At 40.6% G+C, this 20512-nt stretch overlaps 1 protein-coding gene across 1 annotated transcript in view; it reads right to left on the reverse strand.

Annotated features, from left to right (window-relative positions):
• The window catches only part of COL4A3 (collagen type IV alpha 3 chain), a 130077-nt gene that overhangs the window by 49680 nt on the left and 59885 nt on the right, over positions 1 to 20512 (reverse strand). Inside the window, exons 2-17 of the mRNA XM_055346155.1 lie at positions 20230 to 20286; positions 17038 to 17127; positions 13942 to 13986; positions 13228 to 13272; positions 12311 to 12373; positions 11576 to 11629; positions 10314 to 10340; positions 9724 to 9798; positions 7515 to 7577; positions 7353 to 7388; positions 5021 to 5062; positions 4759 to 4836; positions 3024 to 3086; positions 2574 to 2633; positions 1381 to 1425; positions 823 to 876 (exon numbers count right to left, since the gene is read on the reverse strand). Of these exons, the coding sequence (XP_055202130.1) occupies positions 823 to 876; positions 1381 to 1425; positions 2574 to 2633; positions 3024 to 3086; positions 4759 to 4836; positions 5021 to 5062; positions 7353 to 7388; positions 7515 to 7577; positions 9724 to 9798; positions 10314 to 10340; positions 11576 to 11629; positions 12311 to 12373; positions 13228 to 13272; positions 13942 to 13986; positions 17038 to 17127; positions 20230 to 20286 (897 nt within the window). The remainder of the gene's footprint in view (positions 1 to 822; positions 877 to 1380; positions 1426 to 2573; positions 2634 to 3023; positions 3087 to 4758; positions 4837 to 5020; positions 5063 to 7352; positions 7389 to 7514; positions 7578 to 9723; positions 9799 to 10313; positions 10341 to 11575; positions 11630 to 12310; positions 12374 to 13227; positions 13273 to 13941; positions 13987 to 17037; positions 17128 to 20229; positions 20287 to 20512) is intronic.

Raw genomic sequence — 20512 nt, forward strand, 5'->3', positions numbered from 1 at the left:
GATAAAAGTAATGTTATTTCTGTGTACTGTACAAACCAAGTTAAAATGAAAGGGATGTCGACTTTGGGTTACTTCTCTGGAGGGTCTTATCTGGGGCAAGAATCCTGTCAACAAGGTCCTGGGAAGTGGTTGTTGCTCTGATGGTTTACATGTTTCTTCCATGCCAATATCTTTGGAGGGTGTTCCTACGCATCACACATCCCCATGTTCTCATCCAGAATACAAGCACAGCAAAACCAGGCTGCGGGTTGTATGAGATTCCCAGGGTCCCAACTAACCTATAACCAAACCCCTTCCTTACCTACTCAGGAGGGCACTTTCAGAATTCTACCCGAAGTGATATTATGATAGGATAAATCTTAAATCTGCACATAACCCTACCTATGACAATTATTTGAGAACATCTGTAACATGTTGCCAGAAACAAATGAAATGTAATACAACTCATAATTCGGTGTGTCATGACCTAGATTGAGACTCGTGGGGCTCAGCCTACCCTTGACCTCCAATGACCAGAAACCTTCCCTTGCAAGACTTTCCCAACTCCTTCCTCAGAAGGAAACTAAATCTCACTGGTCACTATGTCGGCCAGCTTCCACTACACAGAGCAAGTTTTATATCTTCCCCACAAAACCGTGTTTCAAGTGTCTAAGTAAACTTGTCACATCTCTCATTTCCTTTTACTTAATGAATATAACTAAGGTATTTTAATGAATTCCGATTGCAATCCCTTGCACCTATTTTCAGGGCATGGTTGAGACAGGATGTGCAAAACCTAACCAGTTAAAAAGTCTAAAGACAAGTTGCTAGAGAAGGGATTACCTTAATGCCGTCTTCACCCCGTAACCCAGGGAAGCCTCTGTTGCCTTTGGGCCCCTGTGGAAAAGGACAGACAATGGGTCAGAAGACACGCAAGTCAGTTTCTTCAATGGAAAGCAGAAGTTGGAACTCTTTGTTGTTGTTTTTTTTTTAAGATTTATTTATTTATTTTAGGGAGAGCTCATGTACATGAGTGGGGGGGGGGAAGGGCAGAGGGAAAGAATCTTCAAGCAGCTTCCGGCTGAATGTGGAGCCCAATTCGGGGCTCAATTCCATGACCGACAAGATCATGACCTGAGCCAAAATCAAGAGTTGGACGCCTAACTGACTGAACCACTCAGGCACCTCTGGAACTATTTTTTGAAAAGAAAAAAAAAAAAAAAAGGATGTGCTCAGATGATCTATCTTCGTAGTGAGGGTGTAACACTATGATTCTCAAATATAGGTTGAAAAGGCTGTATGCTTTTGTTAGCTTAATAACTACTAGTGACTCCTTCAAATTCTTCTTTCTCAAATGGGACTGACATTTCAACAACATCAGTGGACCACACATGTCTTTACCTCAGTGCCAGGGAAACCAGGGGCACCATCTTTGCCAGGTTTTCCCTAAAACAAAAAACACATAATTTAATAGATATGGATAGCTTTAATAAATATGGAAAATGTAAATGATATGATGATCTCCTCTGAGCCTTGGGCAAGAGAGCCTAAACTGAGACTCCTCTCCCATTTATTAGAAGGAAAAACTATTAATTACAGAACATATTTATAGAGATGCTTTGTAGTGTTCCAAACATGCAGGGCTTTTGGATGAACTATTATGGTGTCTACCCTCCGTAACAGAATTAAAAATCATATTGACCAAATACTTTTTCTTAGAAAAAAACATACACTTTTCTCAATGTAAAATTTTTATTTATTTAAAAGATTTTATTTATTTATTCATGAGAGACACAGAGAAAGAGGCAGAGACAGAGGGAGAGGGAGAAGCAGGGTCCCTGTGAGGAGCTTGATGTGGGACTTGATCCCAGGGTCCTGGGATCACGCCCTGAGCCAAAGACGGACGCTCAACTGCTGAGCCACCCAGGTGCCCTCAATGTATAATTTTTAGTCTTAAAGCAATATATGTGTTTAAGTCTTTCCAAAACAGAGCTGGGTGGGTAAGTGGAGCTCAGTTGTTTCTGACTCCCTTGTACCCACGTCCCAGTGTGCCCCATCTTCTTTGGGGAGCTGCCTTTCCTTCCCTCTGTGTGGTCCTGACGGGGCCATCAGCCTTAATAGTGCCTGCTCTGCTGGCCTGGCCAATCCTAGAAAATATTTCTCCTGGCCACAGTCACCTCTCCAGGGTGAGACACAGGACCAGGCTGGGCCAACTAGAGCGATTCTCTGGGGTGTTATTAGTAGACACAGGGAGACACACTGTCTTCTTGGATGCCATTAACCTGAAGTTGTCTGCTGCTACTTCTTGCTTTTTCTCCCTGTTGCCACCTACCTGGGAGAAAGTCATCCACACAGAGAAGGAGAAATGATATGGAGAGTCCTGCCCATCTTGTTTGAGGCTCTGAAATCCTCGAAGCCTGTTTTAGCCTTGGACTTCTCAGGTACTTGAACAAATAAGTTTCATTTCTTAAATCTCTAAAAAACGTACATAAACCTAAACTAGTTTGAATTGGGCATCTTACACTTGCCTCCTAAAGAGACCTGAGTATTGACGGTATGATACAGATGCACATGCACTCTATATCCAAATTCACCTGTGGGCCAGGTTCTCCAGGAGCACCTTTTTCAGATCCATAGGATTCTCCAGGAGGTCCCTGTATTAATGAGAGTTACGTCAAATTTGATGAATTATTGATTTTTAGACTCACCTTGATTGTCATTAAGTTTTTCCTTCTGATTATTCTGTTATATTTTTAAATGTTCGAATGATGGGTCATCTCACGTATAAGCATTCTTTTAAAAACAGATGCTAACATACCAGATACTGAAGATAAATCAGAAGATAGGAGACAGTGGGTACATGTACAAGACAGCAGGGATTTCAGCTTGAAGTGACTGTAAAATAATTCTAGTATATTCACCTCTGCGGTGAAATGCTGCCATGCCTTAGCTAATATTAAGATTTAAAAGGCGATCATACATCAAAATATGCACTAAGGCTCTACTTCATGTTTGAGGGAACAGCATGACTCTAAATGACCTACCGAGGGCCCAGGAGGTCCAGGCTTCCCAATGGCTCCTTTGTCTCCCTTCTCCCCCTTGAGGTCCTGCCACAAAATCAATTTAAAGTCATTACACATAGATCAAGATTTTACTGCTTTTACTTGAAAAAATTTCTCTATCCAATGAACTGGATCTACAAACTACTTAGGTACCTCCTGCTAACTTGACACACTTTCACATTTCAAATTTTATACTTGTGAACACACTGAAACCATACATAAGCTTTTATTTTTTTTAAAGATAGTATCTTTTGGATCAAACAATGTTAAACCAATTTAATTCCTGAGTCAGTTTTCAATAAGCACATTCAAATCATTTCCAATGTACCTGATTTTTGTTATTAATATCAAGAAATTATTCTCATGGGGATCAATTAGTTTCTGAGTATATGTTATGATGAGGATTTGATGGTGTTAGGTCTATTTGTGTTCTTATCATATTTACTGACTGTATTTTCCCCAGTGTGAGTCTTCTCTTGGAGCACCATTTTTTTCAAACTCAAAATTTTTTCCCTGGGTCAAATCTTCCAGATCTAGATTTTTATCAAGAAAAGCCTTTTTTTCTGTCAATTTCCAGTCAATAAAATTTTATGCTTCATTAATTTTTTATTGATTAACCTCTGAAAAGTTTAGTTATTTTCTTTAGGTTAATTTTTCCAGTCTTCAATGAGAGTTATTATTTTGGTCATATCAAATTTCACCATGTTTTGCTTTTAACTCTTCTCAGTTTTGTTTTGATGATTTCTATCATTAAACATTAATTGTATCGGAGAGTAATGGCTAAAGGGTTTATTTTTTAGGTGACAAAAATATTCTAAAATTGCATGTGGTAACAGGTGTACAACCCCACGAATGCACTTTTTAGTGCATTGGATATTTAGTGTATTATGAATTGTGCACTAGATAAGTGAGCTTCATGGTATATAAATTATATCTGAATAATGTCATTAAAATTAATTATAACTAAATCCCATGAATTTTATTCTTTAAAATAGTGAATTGTATGGTGAATTATATTTCAATCAAGCTATTATTAAAAACAATCAGAAGTTTAAAAGAGGAGGATTTATGTCTATTTTTTGGTTAATCCACAAGAAACTTGCTAGTTAACCCCTCACTGTTCCCCACCCCAACCCTGTCCCGACATTCCAAGATCAACCTAGTATCTAGGTTTGGGGTATTATATTATGATTCACTTTTTCTGAGCATTCAATCCAGTTCTAATATCTTGGCCCTTCTAGCTAACCTACAATAGAAACAAAAACCAATGTTCATGTCGAAAAACAGGGTCACAGTGCCCTTGGAGAGGAATGTAGGCCACATTGCCCTTGGGGATATAATGGCAGGTAAAAATATCCCATTAGATTATCATACTGTTCCACTGATATCTTGAGGTCATTACTATCCAGTTGGATCAGAGCCATTCACCTATCATTTATACAAAAATACTCACTGAATATCCACCTGAGTTAGGAACAATGAGACAGGATGAGGATAAAAGGTGAACAAAATTAGATCCAAGCCCTCCCTTCTAGAATCTTGGAAGTTGCTTGCCTCTGATCTTGCCTCAGCTCCTTGTCTCATGTTTTTTGAATCTCAAGTAAAAGATGGGGAAAAGATCAAATCCAGAGGCTCAGGCTGGCTGAGGAGAGCTCAGAGGACCTGGCCCCAGAAGTAAGAATGCACAACCCGAGTAATAAATGGAAGCGTTACCTACCGTTCTGTTATCAGGGCCGGTTAGCGTCACAATAACTGTTCCTGGTGGTCCAGGAGGTCCTGTTAATCCTTTCACACCCTAAAGACAAATACACTCAGGAAGGCAAAACCAAACAACATCTCCTTTGCTTCTGGGAGAGACAGATTTGAGCAAATGACAGAGCAAACGCATTTGTTTCAGTGTCACTTACAAAGATATACAGGATGATTGCTATGAAACTGAAAATGTCTTCCCCACAAATAAACCACAATATTTTAATTACCCGCTCTCCTTTTTGTCCTATCACTTTATCGCCCATTTGACCCTGTAAGAAAAGACAACACTAAGTTATTTTTTAAAAATGAATGTGAAAAGTCTAAAGCCACTGACATTCCAAGGTTTGTAACAGAATGTTTATGTTTTAATTGTAACGTTAGTGTTATAAAAATTACTTTAGCTATTTCTTGGAGGAGAATGGCACTATGTCTCTCTCAAAAGTGGAGATCATAAAGTGCAGAAAGCTTAAGGGATTGACTTAATATGGCAAATGATGACATGACATGGGATGGGATGTGGAAGGCAAACCAGATCAGAGGACATTTTTCTGGCTCGGCCACTAGCTGGTTACCTAACTTTCTGATGCCCCAGTTTTCTCATCTTATAAACAAGAAGGAAGGGTGGCTGAACTTCAGAAATCTGAAATTCTTTTTTTTTTTTAAGATTTTATTTATTTATTTATTCATGAGAGACACATAGAGAGGCAGAGACACAGGCAGAGGGAGAAGCAGGCTCCCTGCAGGGATCCCAATGTAGGACTCCATCCTGGGACTCCAGGATAACTCTCTGAGCCAAAAGCAGATGCTCAACCACTGAGCCACCCACGCATCCCAAAGATTCTGAAATTCAAAAGTTAACAGGCTAAGTAAACATTTCAGGCTACCTGACTAGTAATGTAGTGAAATGAGCTAAGTCTAATGTGAACAGTCTGTTACACTGACAATGGCTGATCTAGCATTTCAACCAATGCCTTCTTGTTTTTTTTTTGTTTTTTGTTTTAATCATTTACTTAAATTTTGTTAGTGAGAGGCACCTGCATGGCTTAGTGGTTGAATGCCTGTCTTCAGCTCAGGGTGTGATCCCAGGGTACTGGTATCGAGTCCCACATTGGGCCCCCCACAGGAAGCCTGCTTCTCCCTCTGCCTGTGTCTCTGCCTCTCTCTCTGTCTCTTGTGAATAAATAGATAAAACCATTTTAAAAAAATCTTGTTAGTGAACATCCAGTGCAATATTGGTTTCTGGAGTAGAAATCAATGATTCATCACTTACACAACAAGTGCCTCCTTGCTTTTTTGCTCTTGAGTGTATAGATCCCCCCCCCCATTAGTCCACAAGCTATAGGAAAAAACCTCAAGATGAGGAATTGAAAGACTTTCAATCTCATCTCTATCATTTACTGTGTATTTGACAACTCACTTAAATAATGAGATAATAATTGTGAAAGCACCTTGGCAAGTTCCTACACACAAAGGTTATCTGGTCCAAATAAGAGATACAGTGTTAGTAGCTGGTGGGTCTCACTCAACAATTTCCTACCTAGTTTAATGGAGGAAGTCAGAATAAGTCCCCCCACCCCCCGCCCAAATATATACCACTTTGGCATAAGAATTATTTTGAGCTCAAGACAATTGAGTAACAGCAAATGCAGAAATTCTCTACTGTCTTCCATGTGCCATGTGCCATGTGCCTTCCATGTGCCATGTGCCTAAGGGCATAAAGACATCTTCCCTTGGTGAAGGTGTCACTGGCTCTTTTCCTGTACCAGGAAGAGGAGACAACTCTTATCTCTGGAGTCAGCACAACTGAAATTTGCATAAACAAACTTCACTGAAATAACACTTGTCTTCCATTAGTTTCCTCCATATGTTTACCATCCCACAATTTACTGCCCCTATAAGCTCAAAACCCTCTTCCTTTGTCTTGTGTCATTCCTCTGCAAATTTATCACCCTTTGTTAAAATGATACACAAGCCTCTGGGCCTGACTGCCTCCCTGGGGTTTTTATTTCATTTCTGTGAGGCCCCCATATGGATTTGAAATAAACCTCCTTCTGTTAATCTTTTTTTTTTTTCATTTCCATTTGCATGTCCCCAGTTAAGAACCTAAAAGGGTAGAGAAAAAGGTTTTCCTCCCCAACAGGAGCAGTTGGTCTTTTTACTACAAAGCTACGCAAGACCCTGCTTAATGAATACATGAATATTCATCCTTTATTTACTGGCACCAAGATTAGGTTGGTGTTGGGAAGCAGCCCACTACAAAATTTTATAGGCTAAAGTGTTGGGTGATCAGTAGGTTTATGGGAAATGGGAAATCTATGGACTTGCCTTTTCCTGACAAGGAGCTCCTTATAACATAAATATTAGGCATCACATTAGTAAGTGCAGGGAGAAGAGAGTGAGTGAGGGGTACAGAGCTGCCTGTCCTGTTCCCTTCTCTGCTGAGAATCCTGCGGCTTCCAGAGAGCGGCCAGGCAGTGACCACATGTCCAATAAGATCATGTTTGGCTTTTAGCTTGCTTAGGGTGTTCTGGCTGTTGTGACATATGAACTGTAATCTACCTTAGGTCCTGGAGGTCCCATGGCTCCTGGAAAGCCCTAGAAAAATCCATAAGTTAAAATCACAGCAGGAAATGTGCCAAGCCAAAAACTCTATGTGAAGTTTTTAGCTATAATGAATTTATTAGGTTACAGTGTCTACAGCAGTGATGACTTCATACTCACTAAGAATCCCGGAGGGCCAGGTGGACCAGCAGGTCCCGGAAAGCCTGGAAGGCCTGGTAAACCCTGTAAATTACAAGAAGAATAGAGTAAGTTTGAACTTACTTCTCACCTAAGAACAATGTCCAGTAATTAAATCAATCAAAATATTTTAATGAAATCTGAGGAGCATGATGCCTCTCATTTTTGGCTGCAGTTAATTACAAAAAAAGAAAATAAAATGCCTAAAAGCAGTTGCCATGTATGACAGGCTGCCAGAAATATCCTGATGGCAACCCTTCCAGGAGAATGAGCAGAGCAGTTTGCTTTATTTTAGAGGAATTTTAATTTTTTTTTTTTAATTTTTGCTTTTCTATCTCTCTGTCTGCCTGTCTCTCTCAGCCAAGCATGCTCTTTGGTAGAGCCTTCCACTTGCTCACCTTCTGCCCAGAATCCTCTTTCCTTAGACATCTTTATGACTCATTTCCTCTCCCTTTTCTTATTTTCACTCAAATATCATCCTTTCCCTATCCACCCAATCTAAAGCCCTCTTTCCAACATGATACAGGATCCTACCCCCTGCCCTTGCATTATTTTCCTCCTTGGCATTCACTGCTATTTAATACACCAGGCACTAACTAATTTATACCTTTTCTGTTTTCCCCTACTAAAATGTAAGCTCCATATGGGCAAGAATTTTTTTTTTTTTTTTTTTTTTTTACTCTCTTTTGGCTAATTTGTGGACCATGGTATCTCTAGAGCCCAGAACAGCTGCTGACACATAACTGGGATGTAATAAATCTTTCTTGGATAGATGAATGTGCCATTGTTATATCTCCATCAGCAACACACTGCAGTACCTAGCCAACATTCAATGCACATTTGAGAGACACATCAACGTCCCAGATTGCTATCTCTTCTTATTGGATCCCTTCCTTCAGCATCAGGCCCCGTAAATGTTTCCTAAGCAAGAAAATGAAGAACCATCATGTTCTGCATCTTCCCTCAAAGGTCAGTAAAGGCTGCTAACTGCATTGTTGTGCTGTTTTGTGGCTCACCATCAGTCAGCATGGCTCACTCTGGGAGTTCGACAACCGAAACTCAAAACTTTGTCTCACTTAGTCAAATTTCCAGAACTTTCCACATATACTTCTGAACTAAGTTAAAGTACTTCTGGTTAATTAACCTGGAAGTTAGTTCCTGTGTCTTAGGTCTACCAAAAGATCCTTCTGAATCACAAAGTAAAGCACACATAGTCTCCCAAATAGCTGTGTCTCTGAATCCATTTGGGATCATACTCAGATTTACACACATATAGTTCAGAAAGTAAACCACTCAACAGGAGAAAGATGCATTTAAATAAAACCCAGTTACTTACTGTCATGCATAATTTGAAATAGTGTTGTTATTTAACATGATAGTTTTAGATGATATTCAATGTATGGTACAAACCTATCCTTGATTTCAACCAATACAGAATAAGTGGAGCATAACTATTCCTTGAAGATTCCTCCTTAGGTTTAGGAAAACCTGGGTAATTGAGATTTAAGAAGAGATTAAAAGACTTGTGCAGAAAATCATCCTTTTATGTTAGTTTCATGGAGTTTCTTACAAGGTGAATGTTTTAGAATGAAATGAAATTGGTATGTAAACAAGAGAAATATGAATGTCTACTGCAAACATTTTTTTGTGATTGTCAGAGGTGGGAGTGGATGGTGGGTGAAATGGATGAGAGGGGTCGAAAGGTAGAAAGATCCAGCTATAAATAAATAAGTCTCGGGGACATAAGGTACAACATAGTGACTATAGCTAAGAACACCATACTCCAGATTTGAAATTTGCTAAGAGAGTAAAGTTCTCATCACAAGATAAAAAGAATATTTGTCCCTATGGTGATGGATGTCAACTAGACTTACCATGGAGATCATTTCACAATATGTACAAATATCTAATCATTACCTTATACACCTGAAACTAATAGAATGTCATATGTCAATAATTCCTCAATAAAAAAAAGAAAATGAAACAAAAAGAGAAAGCAGAAAACAAATCATACAAATGTTCCCAAGAGAGTTTAGAGATTTAGGGGAAAACAGAGAGAGGAGAGACAAAGATAAGAGTTTCAGAGACATACAGAGAGGAGAAAAGGGAGAGAGACAGATAGGCAGAGCCAGAGAGCCAGAGCAAGAGCCAGAGGATTGAGACTAACAGGACCTTTTCCAACGTGCCATACCTGGAATCCTGGAGCTCCTGGCAACCCAGGGTCACCTCTTGCATCAAGTTCTATACCTTCTGTGGCAGGAGCACCCTGGAAAATGAAAAACTTCATTAAACATGATTAATGTTACATTTTCCAAACTCCTTTAAATGCTGATTCATGGTCCTACTGCTTCAAGGATAAAAATGCTTTTCAGGACATATACTTGGAGAATGATTTAAGTTTGTGTAGTCACTCCATTTTGAAGTAATCAGAGATTTTCCTATACCCTAAAATTGACACTTTACTGTGGAAGGAAGAAAGACACAGGGATGGTAAACCATATCTCAAGATCCCGACATTAGTGGCAACTTCTGAGGCCGGTTCTCTTCTCCTAGACTCTATTCCCTTAAAAGATTTTATAAACGTTGTATTCCCTAATATTTATATATGACAAGAGCTAAAAGAAGTTGTTGAATAGGAATAAATATCATGTCCTGATTATTACGAGGTTCCTGAATTAGTTATGAAACCTGATTTGTAATTACTTACATCTCATTATGTAATAGAAGTCCTTTCATATGTACAATTAGAGATTTTCAATAATAATGTCACACATGACTTACCTTTTCTCCTTTCAAGCCAACAGCACCCTAATAAAGGGAAACCAAATACACAACATCACTGCTTTGTCCTTGCTACTCTTGTGCCCCATCTCCTATTTCCCATTGTTTTTTTTTAATTTTTAAAATTTAAATTCAATTAATTAGTATATAGTGTGTTACAAGTTTCAGAAATAGAGTTCAGTGATTCCTCAGTCTTATGTAGTATCTAGTGCTCATCATATCATGTGCCCTCCTTAATGCCCATTCCCCAGTTACCCCATCCCCGCCACCCCCCTCCCTTCCAGCAACCCTCAGTTTGTTTCCTATGGTTAAGAGTCTCTTATGGTTTGTCTCTCTCTGATTTCGTCTTATTTTATTTTTCCCTCTCTTCCCCTAGGATCCTGTTTTGTTTCTTAAATTCCACATATGAGTAAAATCATATGATAACTGTCTTTCTCTGAATGACTTATTTTGCTGAACATAATACCCTCTAGTTCCATCCACGTTGTTGCAAATGGCAAGATTTCATTTTTTTTGATGGCTGACTCATATTCCATCTTGTGTATATTCCCACTGGTTTTAAAACATGCTCAAATTTCTTTCATTGAAACAAACAAAATCTCCCCATAGTCTCACCCTACAAGTGCTACCCTGTCTCTCCTTCATGTCATCGGCGGCCTTCCCATTCTGTTCACTCCTCAATCCCACACCTGCCTCCTGCCTCCATGCACACTGGAGATATATCCCTTGCTAAGGCCTGCAATGGCAATGACATTGCTAGAGTCAATGACAAGATGTCAGACTTAATTGGATTTTTCAGTAATTTTAGGCAGCTGTCAGTCACTCCCCTCCACTGAAATACATCTTTCCTGGGCTTTCATAATATAGCCCTCTTGGTTTTCTTTCTTCCATCAGGACTGTTCCTCTTTACAGGCTTCTTCTCCTCCACCCAGACATCCCATGCTGGGGCTTCCTAAGTCTTTTCTGAGGTTCTTTTCACCTTATTCTCTCGCTCCTTGTGTCACCACCATCGGGGTCTCTCCTCTGAGCAAATCCAGCAGCCTTTCACTCATCTCTGCTTGGATGTCTCACAAGCAACATAAAGCCTCAAAGTGCAAACCTGAACTCATAGATATTTATTCATGCATTCCCACCCATGAGTCGAATGTCCACTACTGGCCGCCCCTGACTTCCGCAAAGTCATGGTGGATTTCGGTACACAGCCATTCTGGAGTAAATGACCTGTACTGATACTTTATACAGACTTAGAAATGGACACCTACCGGGATCCCTGGGTAGCCTGGTGTCCCTGGAAGGCCTGGAAACCCTTGCTCACCCTGGAAGGCATACAAAGCTTGTTATTCTTTTCCGTTGTTCTAGAACAGCCTATTGAGATATTTTCTCTGTTCCTCTCTTCCAGCCCTGCAGTGGTAAATCTAGACTAAGTAACCCAAATTCCTTATGGCTACTGGGTCATGAGGCTGAAGGCCAGAAAACCATTATCTTAATTGAAAACAGAATTAGAATCTACTGTTTCTCAAATTGTGCATAAACGGCAAAAGTCTAATTGTGCCAAGAACTTTTTAATTGCTGTTTCCTTGAAACTTGAGTAATTGGTTCTTTCATGGCCACCATTCTGGGGGAAAGGAGGTGGCGTTGGGAGACAAAGGACATGAGTGAAAGCTGGAAAGCCCGGTCACTCTTTTCCAAAGACAGATTTAGCATTCCCAGCTTTCAGTTCTGACTTGCATACACTCACAGCCTCAGGTGAAAGAACCAGGTGAGCCCCCAGTTGTCCTGTAGGAGAACATGAGAGAACCTCCTCAAAAGACAATCAGAAACCAAGCCATAAGAAAAAAGAAAGCCCTCATGTTTCTGTCCTGCAGACACACACTCATGGTTCTGGCTAAAAGAAGCTCTCAAGCAAAGCCTGCTGTGCCTTCTTTCTCCTCCTTCACCTTGATTGATCCATTCTGCAAAATGTTTTCCTAACCATTTCCTGTGTGAGAAGTACATACCTTAGAACCATTGCATCCTGGTACACCTGGAGGCCCATAAGGCCCAGGATGGCCTGGGGTGCCCTGAAAACAAAGCAAGTTTCGGAAACGTGACGTCAGCACCAGCCCCCAGGGGACAAGTGGCAGTAGTGAGAGAAGAGATGGGCTAGTTTAGTTATTTAAATACAAATGGCTATTAAATGGTTAAGTAATATATTTAGCTATCTTAGATAATTTAAATAAAACTTACAGCAAATAAAATGGGCTAATCGAAACCAAAAATTATCAAGTGAGATAACCAATATTTTAGTTAAAACAAAAGACCTTTCTATATAAAATGAAGTCACTTAACATGCTGTTTTCAGTGGGAAGAAAGTAAAGGAAAAATAAGAGGGATGTGTACACAAGGTAACCATCATTTTGTTATTCTACACTATTAATCTATTAATAATCTATTAGCAGTTAATCTATTCTATTCATTCTATTCTATTCTATTCTATTCTATTCTATTCTATTCTATTCTATTTTTTCATTTTATTCCTTTCTACTCCACTCTATTTGATTCTGTTCCATCTATCCTATCTTGTCCTGTCCTGTCATATCCTATCCCAGCAAATCTAGTCCATCCCATCCCATCCCATCCCATCCCATCCCATCCCATCCCATCCCATCCCATCCCATCCCGTCTCATACTGTCAAGTTCCATCCTGTCCCATTCCATTCTATTCCATTTTTGTTCTGCTTGATTTCAGGAAATCCTATTGGACTTGCATGTCCTAAAAATATACACTCTAATATATTATGTGATTCTCCTGTGACATCTTCATCATGTAGCACACGTCTCAGTGCCTATTTCCCTGTGCTATTGTTTTAATCTCCTTATTAAAGTGAGCTTTCTTTTTATTTTTTTAAATTCACACATTTTCCCCGTTACTTACTGGAAGTCCAGGAGGACCTGAAAATCCCGGCAAGCCAGTTATTCCCTAGGGACATAGAAAAGGGGAAGGTGGCAAGAAAAACACTTTAAATGTGTTTCAACCTGTAGTCATAAAATTATTTACCATTCTAATAACCCCATCCTGCAACTGTAATTAGGAATGGCTAAAAACTCTCTGAAAAGCAAAGCAAAAATAAAAGGTTTGACAAACTTTTCAAAATCTTACATTTCTAAAAATTCTTTTTTTTAATTTTTATTTAAATTTTAAGTAGTTAAATTTTAGTTAGCATTATTTTAAAAAGAGATGATTAAGGTTGTTTTTGCCTTTTTGGGATAGATTTTGAGGGTATAACTTGCATACCGTAGAGTGCTTCAAGCTTCTGCAAACAGTTTGAGAAATGTTTTCCTATGTGTGTGTGTACATATGGGTATCACCACCAACCCATCCAGATGGGGAACATCGCCACCCACTGCTCCCCCAAGATGATTGTCTCACACCCTTTCCCAGTCCATTAATACCCACCCCCAACATATTAACCACTGTTTTCCACCATTACAGATTACTTTTACCTGTTCTTGAACTTCACCTACAGAGCATAGCATACAGAATGTACTCCTTTGTGGCATGTGTATAACTTTAACAGTGCAGAGCTCTTATTTTTTAAAGAAGAAGGAGAGTTTTCATCAATCAGGATGGACCAGTTGGACTACTAACCCTTACACCTTTGGGACCAGTGAGTCCTGGAAGTCCTGGTGAGCCCTAGACCCAGAAAAAAACACACAAAAAAAGGCACTGGAAATTACTTGGCATAAGAAACCATAAATTAAAAGTCCTCATGTTATTCACATGCCAAACTGTTTTGCTCTTGTGATTATTCTGGTGTTAACACAGTGGAATTGCTTGCTTGTTTAACTGAAGCTAAATATTTAGCAGAAAGGACAAAAATTCATTCAAGCCCCTGCTACTCCAGGTGGGGTGTGGTATTGGTATCACCTGGGAGCTTGTTGGCAATGCAGCCTTTCCGGTCTTCCCCACCTCTCAGATGGATTGATTCAGAATTTATGTTTTCATCAGATTAGCAAATGACTCTTATTCACATGAATGTCTGAGAAGAGCTGCTGTAAAAGCCTCACCTTAGCCAGACAGCTGCTGAGGTCTGATAAGGATGGTGATACAATTACAACAGGGGATGGGAAGGGTGGCCAGTATTTCTGGGCACAAGGAATATTTTATTAACCAAATGGGCCTGGCAGGCACAAATAAATAAATAGCCAGGCAATAAACTGTCAGCACCAGAGATAAACTTGCTTCGGGCATATAATGAATACAGTTGAGGGGCAATGTTTCTCAGAGAATAACCTTAAATGGAGACTTTTTTAAACTAGGTCCCTTGGTGTGAAAGTTCCATTGTCCAAAAGCTGTTTTTATCATTCCTGGGAGTTTCAGTACGTTTTGGTCTTATTTATTTATTTATTTGAGAAAAGGGTTGTTACAGAGTCTGCTGAGATTCACGGTCAAGGCCACAGTTGGCCTTCACTGACTGAGGGGGAATTCCTGGGTGCTTGCCTGGGTGCCCCTCCTCTGTAGGACGCTATCTGTGGCATGCACGGGGCCAAACATTGTAATTTTTTTCATGCATAAAATATTTTAAATTAGGAGAGGACATTCTTAAACCTGAAAAAAGCTTTTTGGTCAGGTTTAATATGTTCTAATTGTCTGCTTTTCTTTTTTGAAGATTTTATCTATTTATGTATGTGTGAGAGATAGAGAGAGAGAGCACTAAACAGAGTAAGCAGGAGGGCGGGGGGCAGAGGAAGAGGGAGAAGCAGACTCCCTGCTAAGCAGCGAGCCTGATGCGGAACTTGATCCCAGGACCCTGAGATCACAAGCTGAGCCGAAGGCAGACGCTTAACCAACTGAGCCACCCAGGTGCCCCTCTAATTGTCTGCTTTTGATCAAATTATCTTTTGTGGCTACATCCATAAAGTACAGTCATGTATGAACTCCATGACAACATGGCACCCAGATTTTCTCGATTAACTTTATGGAATCGTGTTTACCCATCGTAAACCTCATATGTTTAAAATTATTATTTTAATTGATTGCTGGCTTCTCTAAAGGAATGCCGATGTAACAAGGGAGTGGGGGCAGAGAACAAAACAGAAAGGAAAGAGTTGGCATGAGGCTGATCCCAGTCCAGAGTTGAAGTAGCCAATTCATTTTGTTAGTGAAATAGAGGAACATCCTAGGCCACACCCTGGAGGAAGGCAGTGGAGATGGTCAGACACTGAATGGGTCTGAATTCAGACACTAAATATCCAGAATCTGAATTTTTTTTTTTTTCAAAATTAGGGTCAGAAGAAAGAGAAATGGGAAACAATGCACAAAATGAATCAGAAAGACACAAAATGGTAGAATTTCTGGAAAACCACAACGTTTTGCTTGTTTACTTAGAAACTGTAGGCGTGGGCTTTGTTTCTTTGGTTATGGGAGTTTGATTCTGGCATCCTATAAAACCAGACTTGAACTCCGATTTTGCCACCTTTAACTGAAGCACTCTGAGTGTTGGTTTCCTCATTCCTACAATAAAGAGACTGAGTCACCATAGTCATGATTTCTGGGATCAATGTGAAGAGTAGATGGCATAGAGGCAGGAGTAAACGTCCCAATACCTGGCACAGAATAAATTTGCAGTAAATGTTGCCTTCGATGACTATGTAAGTATTCCACACATTTATGAAATTTAAAAGGACTCTGTGGGGATCAATTACAATGATCTTTCATAGCTTATTAGTTAGTTCATGGCTTGCTGGAGGCCAGCAGTCAGGGGAACAACCACGTGAGTGCATGAGAGCCCAGGCTTAAGTCTAGCTAACCTCCACAGCAGGAAAGAGCCATCAGCAGATCTAGCGGTTATGCAGTTCTTTAGCAAATCCTCTAGGCTATTTGTTTAAACAAAGCCCTTTGTTGTATCACAGACTTTAGGATAAAAATGTGTGATGAGTTGAGAAAGAGGAACCCATGAAAGAAGTGAAGGGGGTGACAAAAGAGGGGAATCCAAGGAAGGAGGATCCCAGACACAAAGAAAGACAAGTTTTTCAAGGAGCAGAGAGTCATCCACAGGGTTGGAAACAAGGCAGAAGGGTCCAGGTCAGATAAGGACACAAAAGTCATGGGTGGTTTCTGCAGGAGTGTTTTCAGGGACCGAAGGCAAATTATGGCTGGCTGAGGAGTGAATAGGAGGTGAACTATGGTTAGCCTGGTTGGTTCCTTTGTTTTTTAAATCTTGACGGAGAAAGAGAAGACAGGGAAAGGATGGCAATTCTTTGCTTATAGGACCCAAAATACCTAGAGGACATTTTCTATTAGTATGGGGGACATCTGGATGCTTGAGGGCTGACACAAAAGCTAATCAAAAAGAAAGGAATGATCAGGAGGTATGGTTTTAGTGGGAATCCCAGGGACCAGGGACAAGTGGAGGAATGGACAGGAGCTGAATGGAAGGCCAAAAGAACTCATCCTTTTGTGCAAGATGAAAGAAGAGAAGAGACAGATGCAGATGCAGGTATAGAAACTGTGTGGATCAAGGAGGAGGAGGACGTTGAGTAGGGAACTTCAAGATGACGAGCACTTGAGTCATCTTGAGATAAAATGCACTTCTGAGGACCTAAGACTGGAGAGCAGGAATTTGCATGGCGCCTACCAACTGGCTGAGATGTAGGATTCTCTCCAGGATCCTGGCAGCCCAAGGGTAGGCATAAGGAAGGTTAGGTGAATTGGGGATGTTCCAAAGCTTATAAACCGACATACCTTGGGTCCCTGTGGTCCAGGCAAGCCTTCGGGACCTGGGAATCCCTTCTGGCCAGGAGAACCAGCAGGTCCAGGAAAGCCTCTTTCCCCCTATTGAACACCAACACAGGATAAAAAAACACAGAGAACAGCACTGTCCAGCCCTGTCCACAACCATTGCTTTCTTTTCTTTACAACTTAATAGTGATATTTGACATATTTTCCCCCTCAGATCAACAAAATCGGCACTCAGCAGGAAGGATAACAGTAAACGGAAAGCTACCAACTGTCAGTGTTTGTCTATGGGCTTGAAAGTTTGACCAAAGTTTGCCTTTGGTCTTGTAGGAACTATTCCCCCCCCCCCCGCCCCCCAGTGGTGGAGCTATACAGAGCAGAGATTAAGAGAGAGAAGGAATCCAGGACTGGGGTGGCGGGTGGGGGAAGCCCAGTTAGAAAGTTGAGATGAGTGCCCTGTGTTTGCTTGGGGATGGAGAGAGAGTGAGGCCAAGGCCCAGGAATGTGTTTGGGGAGTGTGCATAATTGCTATGCAGCTTGAAAAGAACAACATGCAGGCTATCAGTGTTAGCCCTTTCTTGATTATACAGGAATTAGTAATCCAATCTGTTATTTGTGTAGGAGATGCAGGAGATATCAAGAGCAGCATAACCAAAAGGGCGGGCTAAATCGGTTTTTAGAAAGAGTTAGGTGAAATTATGAGAAAGCCCCTAGTAACCAGCGCGTGAAAATAATTTAGGCCCAATGAGTGACCCGCTTCTGCCAACAAAAAATTCTCTGCTGAACATGGATCCTGGGATTACTCTTAATAGTAAAGGTTGCTGGTTGATTCAGTCGGTTTAATTGCACAATTAGCAAATTAAAGTTTTATTTTTTTTTATTTTTATTTTTTTAATTTATTTATTTATGATATATATATATAGAGAGAGAGAGAGGCAGGCAGAGACACAGGCAGAGGGAGAAGCAGGCTCCATGCACTGGGAGCCCGATATGGGATTCGATCCCGGGTCTCTAGGATCGCGCCCTGGGCCAAAGGCAGGCGCCAAACCGCTGCGCCGCCCAGGGATCCCACAAATTAAAGTTTTAAACAGAGAAAGAGATCAAGTCTGTGATTTCATAATGCTGTGTGCACACACGTTCCATAAAAAAGAGAAACCAAAAAAAAAAAAAAAAAGAGGAGAGAAAGCAAAGAATTTGCTACACTGCTCTCAATGCTCAGTTACTCTCACATAACCTAGAGCAGCATCGTGCACATAGTAGAGACTCGAATTCTTTATTTTTTTTTTTATTTTTTTTAATTTTTTAAATTTTTTTAGGGACTCGAATTCTTGAGCACAAAAACGAATTCCAGCTTTCCCAACACGGATCTGAATAGACTACCCCCAGAGCTTTAGGGAAAATCCTAAATCAAAGTATGCATTAGTTATAGGATAATTTAAACTAAATAGAATAATCGTTACAGTTAGTATATAAGTCACATGGAAGTTATTCTATCTGAAGAGCTAAAAATACCTTTTCCAAAAATATTTTTCGTCGCCCTTCAATACTGTTGAGCAACTCATCAGTGTCCCTGACAAAAGGCTCTGACAAAGGGAAAAACTTTAGTTCGGCCTCTGTCTTAATTATCACAAATTGCAAGTTAATGGAGCGAATTAATGAGATTTCGCGGCTTTCTTTTTTTTCTGGGGTTCTGCAATGGAGCTACGGGTTGGCCCCGCTCTGCGGAAAGCCCGGGCTTCCTACGAAGCTTCCCCCCCCCCCCCCCCCCCGGGCAGGGGGCGAGGCGAGGAGCGCCCACCGCTCCGCTTTCACACGAAACCTGCATTCGTGTGGCGACGGCTCCTTTCCCCGGCGCCGGATCCTCCTCGGGTTTCTCTCGGGGACCGGGGCCGGCGCCCGTGGGGCCCGGGGCTCCCGGCGGGGCGGCGCAGGGCGAGCCTGCGGAAAGCGGGGGAGCCCTGCGCGCCTGCGGAAAGCGGAGGAGCCCTGCGCGGCCCGGGGCTGCCGGCGGCCTCCGCAGGCGCGCTCCGCCGGATGCCGCCGCCAGGGGGCGCGCCGGAGCCGCAGGCCTGCAAGCCCGCGGGGCTCAAAGGGTCCAAGCCAAGCGAGTTCTCAGCAGCCCCCTCGTGTTTACCAACATTCATCCTATAGAGGCTTTCTTTTTTTTTTTTTTTACTATTTTATTTGAGATTTTATTTATTTATTTTATTTATATGAGAGACACAGGTAGAGGGAGAAGCAGGCTCCACGCAGGGAGCCCCGTGCGGGACTCGATCCTCAGACCCCAGGAACACGCCCGCGGCCAAAGGCAGATGCTCAACTGCTGAGCCACCCAGGGATCCCCTATAGAGGCATTCTTACAGGCTTTTTTTCTTCCTTCCTTTCTTTCTTTTCTTTTTTCTTTCTTTTTTCCTTTCCTTTCTTTCTTTTTCTTTCGTTCTTTCTTTTTTTCTTTCTTTCCTTTCTTTCTTTTTTTTCTTTCTTTTTTCCTTTCCTTTCTTTCTTTTTCTTTAGTTCTTTCTTTTTTTCTCTTTCCTTTCTTTTTCTTTTTTCTTTCTTTTTTCCTTTCTTTCCTTTCTTTTTCTTTAGTTCTTTCTTTTTTCCCTTTCTTTCTTTTTTTTCTTTTCTTTTTTCTTTCTTCCTTTCTTTTCTTTTTTCTTTCTTTTTCTTTTCTTTCTTTCCTTTTTCCTTTCTTTCCTTTTTCTTTTCTTTTTCTTTCTTTCTTTCTTTTTCCTTTCTTTCCTTTCTGTTCTTTTCTTTCTTTTTTTTGCTAACTCATTCCTTTTTATTTGCACACCCAAAGAGCTACATTTTTTTTATTTTTTATTTAAAAAAATTTTTTTATTGGAGTTCAATTTGCCAACATATAGCATAACACCCAGTGAAGAGCTACATTTGAATGGACAATATTTACACAAGTTGTTTGAAAGGTTCCAGAAGGCTTTCTTTAAATTTATTCATTTTTCTATCTATCTATCTATCTATCTATCTATCTATCTATCTATCTATCATCTATCTATCTATCTATCTATCTTACTCCCCTTTTCTCTGGTTAAGGTTTATGTACAGTTTCTTTAAAATTGGATTTGGGGAATGGAATAACACACTGTGGGGCTTTCCAATATGAAGGAAAGAAGAGCAAAGTCCTGGATGAGCTCTACAGAGGGGAAAACTGCAAGGATAGGGTTTGGGGCTTACCTTCTCCCCTTCCAGCCCGTCGCAGAAGCACTGGCCTTTGTCTTTACAGACACAGCCCTAGGAAAAGGGGAAAAAAAAAGAAAGAGTTTTGCTTAAAAAATAGCTTCATGGATCTTGGCTGACGGGGCAAAAGCAAATGCACTTTTCTGTTCTTTGAGCATTAAGCACCATTCATAGGAGCCAGGCTAGGCTGGGGCGATATAGCGAGAGAAATGGAGCCGAGAAATGAGAAGACGCATATAAAGCTGTCGGGTGAGTGTATGTCATTTTTATTATATTTGGG

The sequence above is a fragment of the Nyctereutes procyonoides genome, unplaced genomic scaffold (assembly GCF_905146905.1).
Source record: "Nyctereutes procyonoides isolate TBG_1078 unplaced genomic scaffold, NYPRO_anot_genome, whole genome shotgun sequence".
Classification (NCBI taxonomy): Eukaryota; Metazoa; Chordata; class Mammalia; order Carnivora; family Canidae; genus Nyctereutes; species Nyctereutes procyonoides.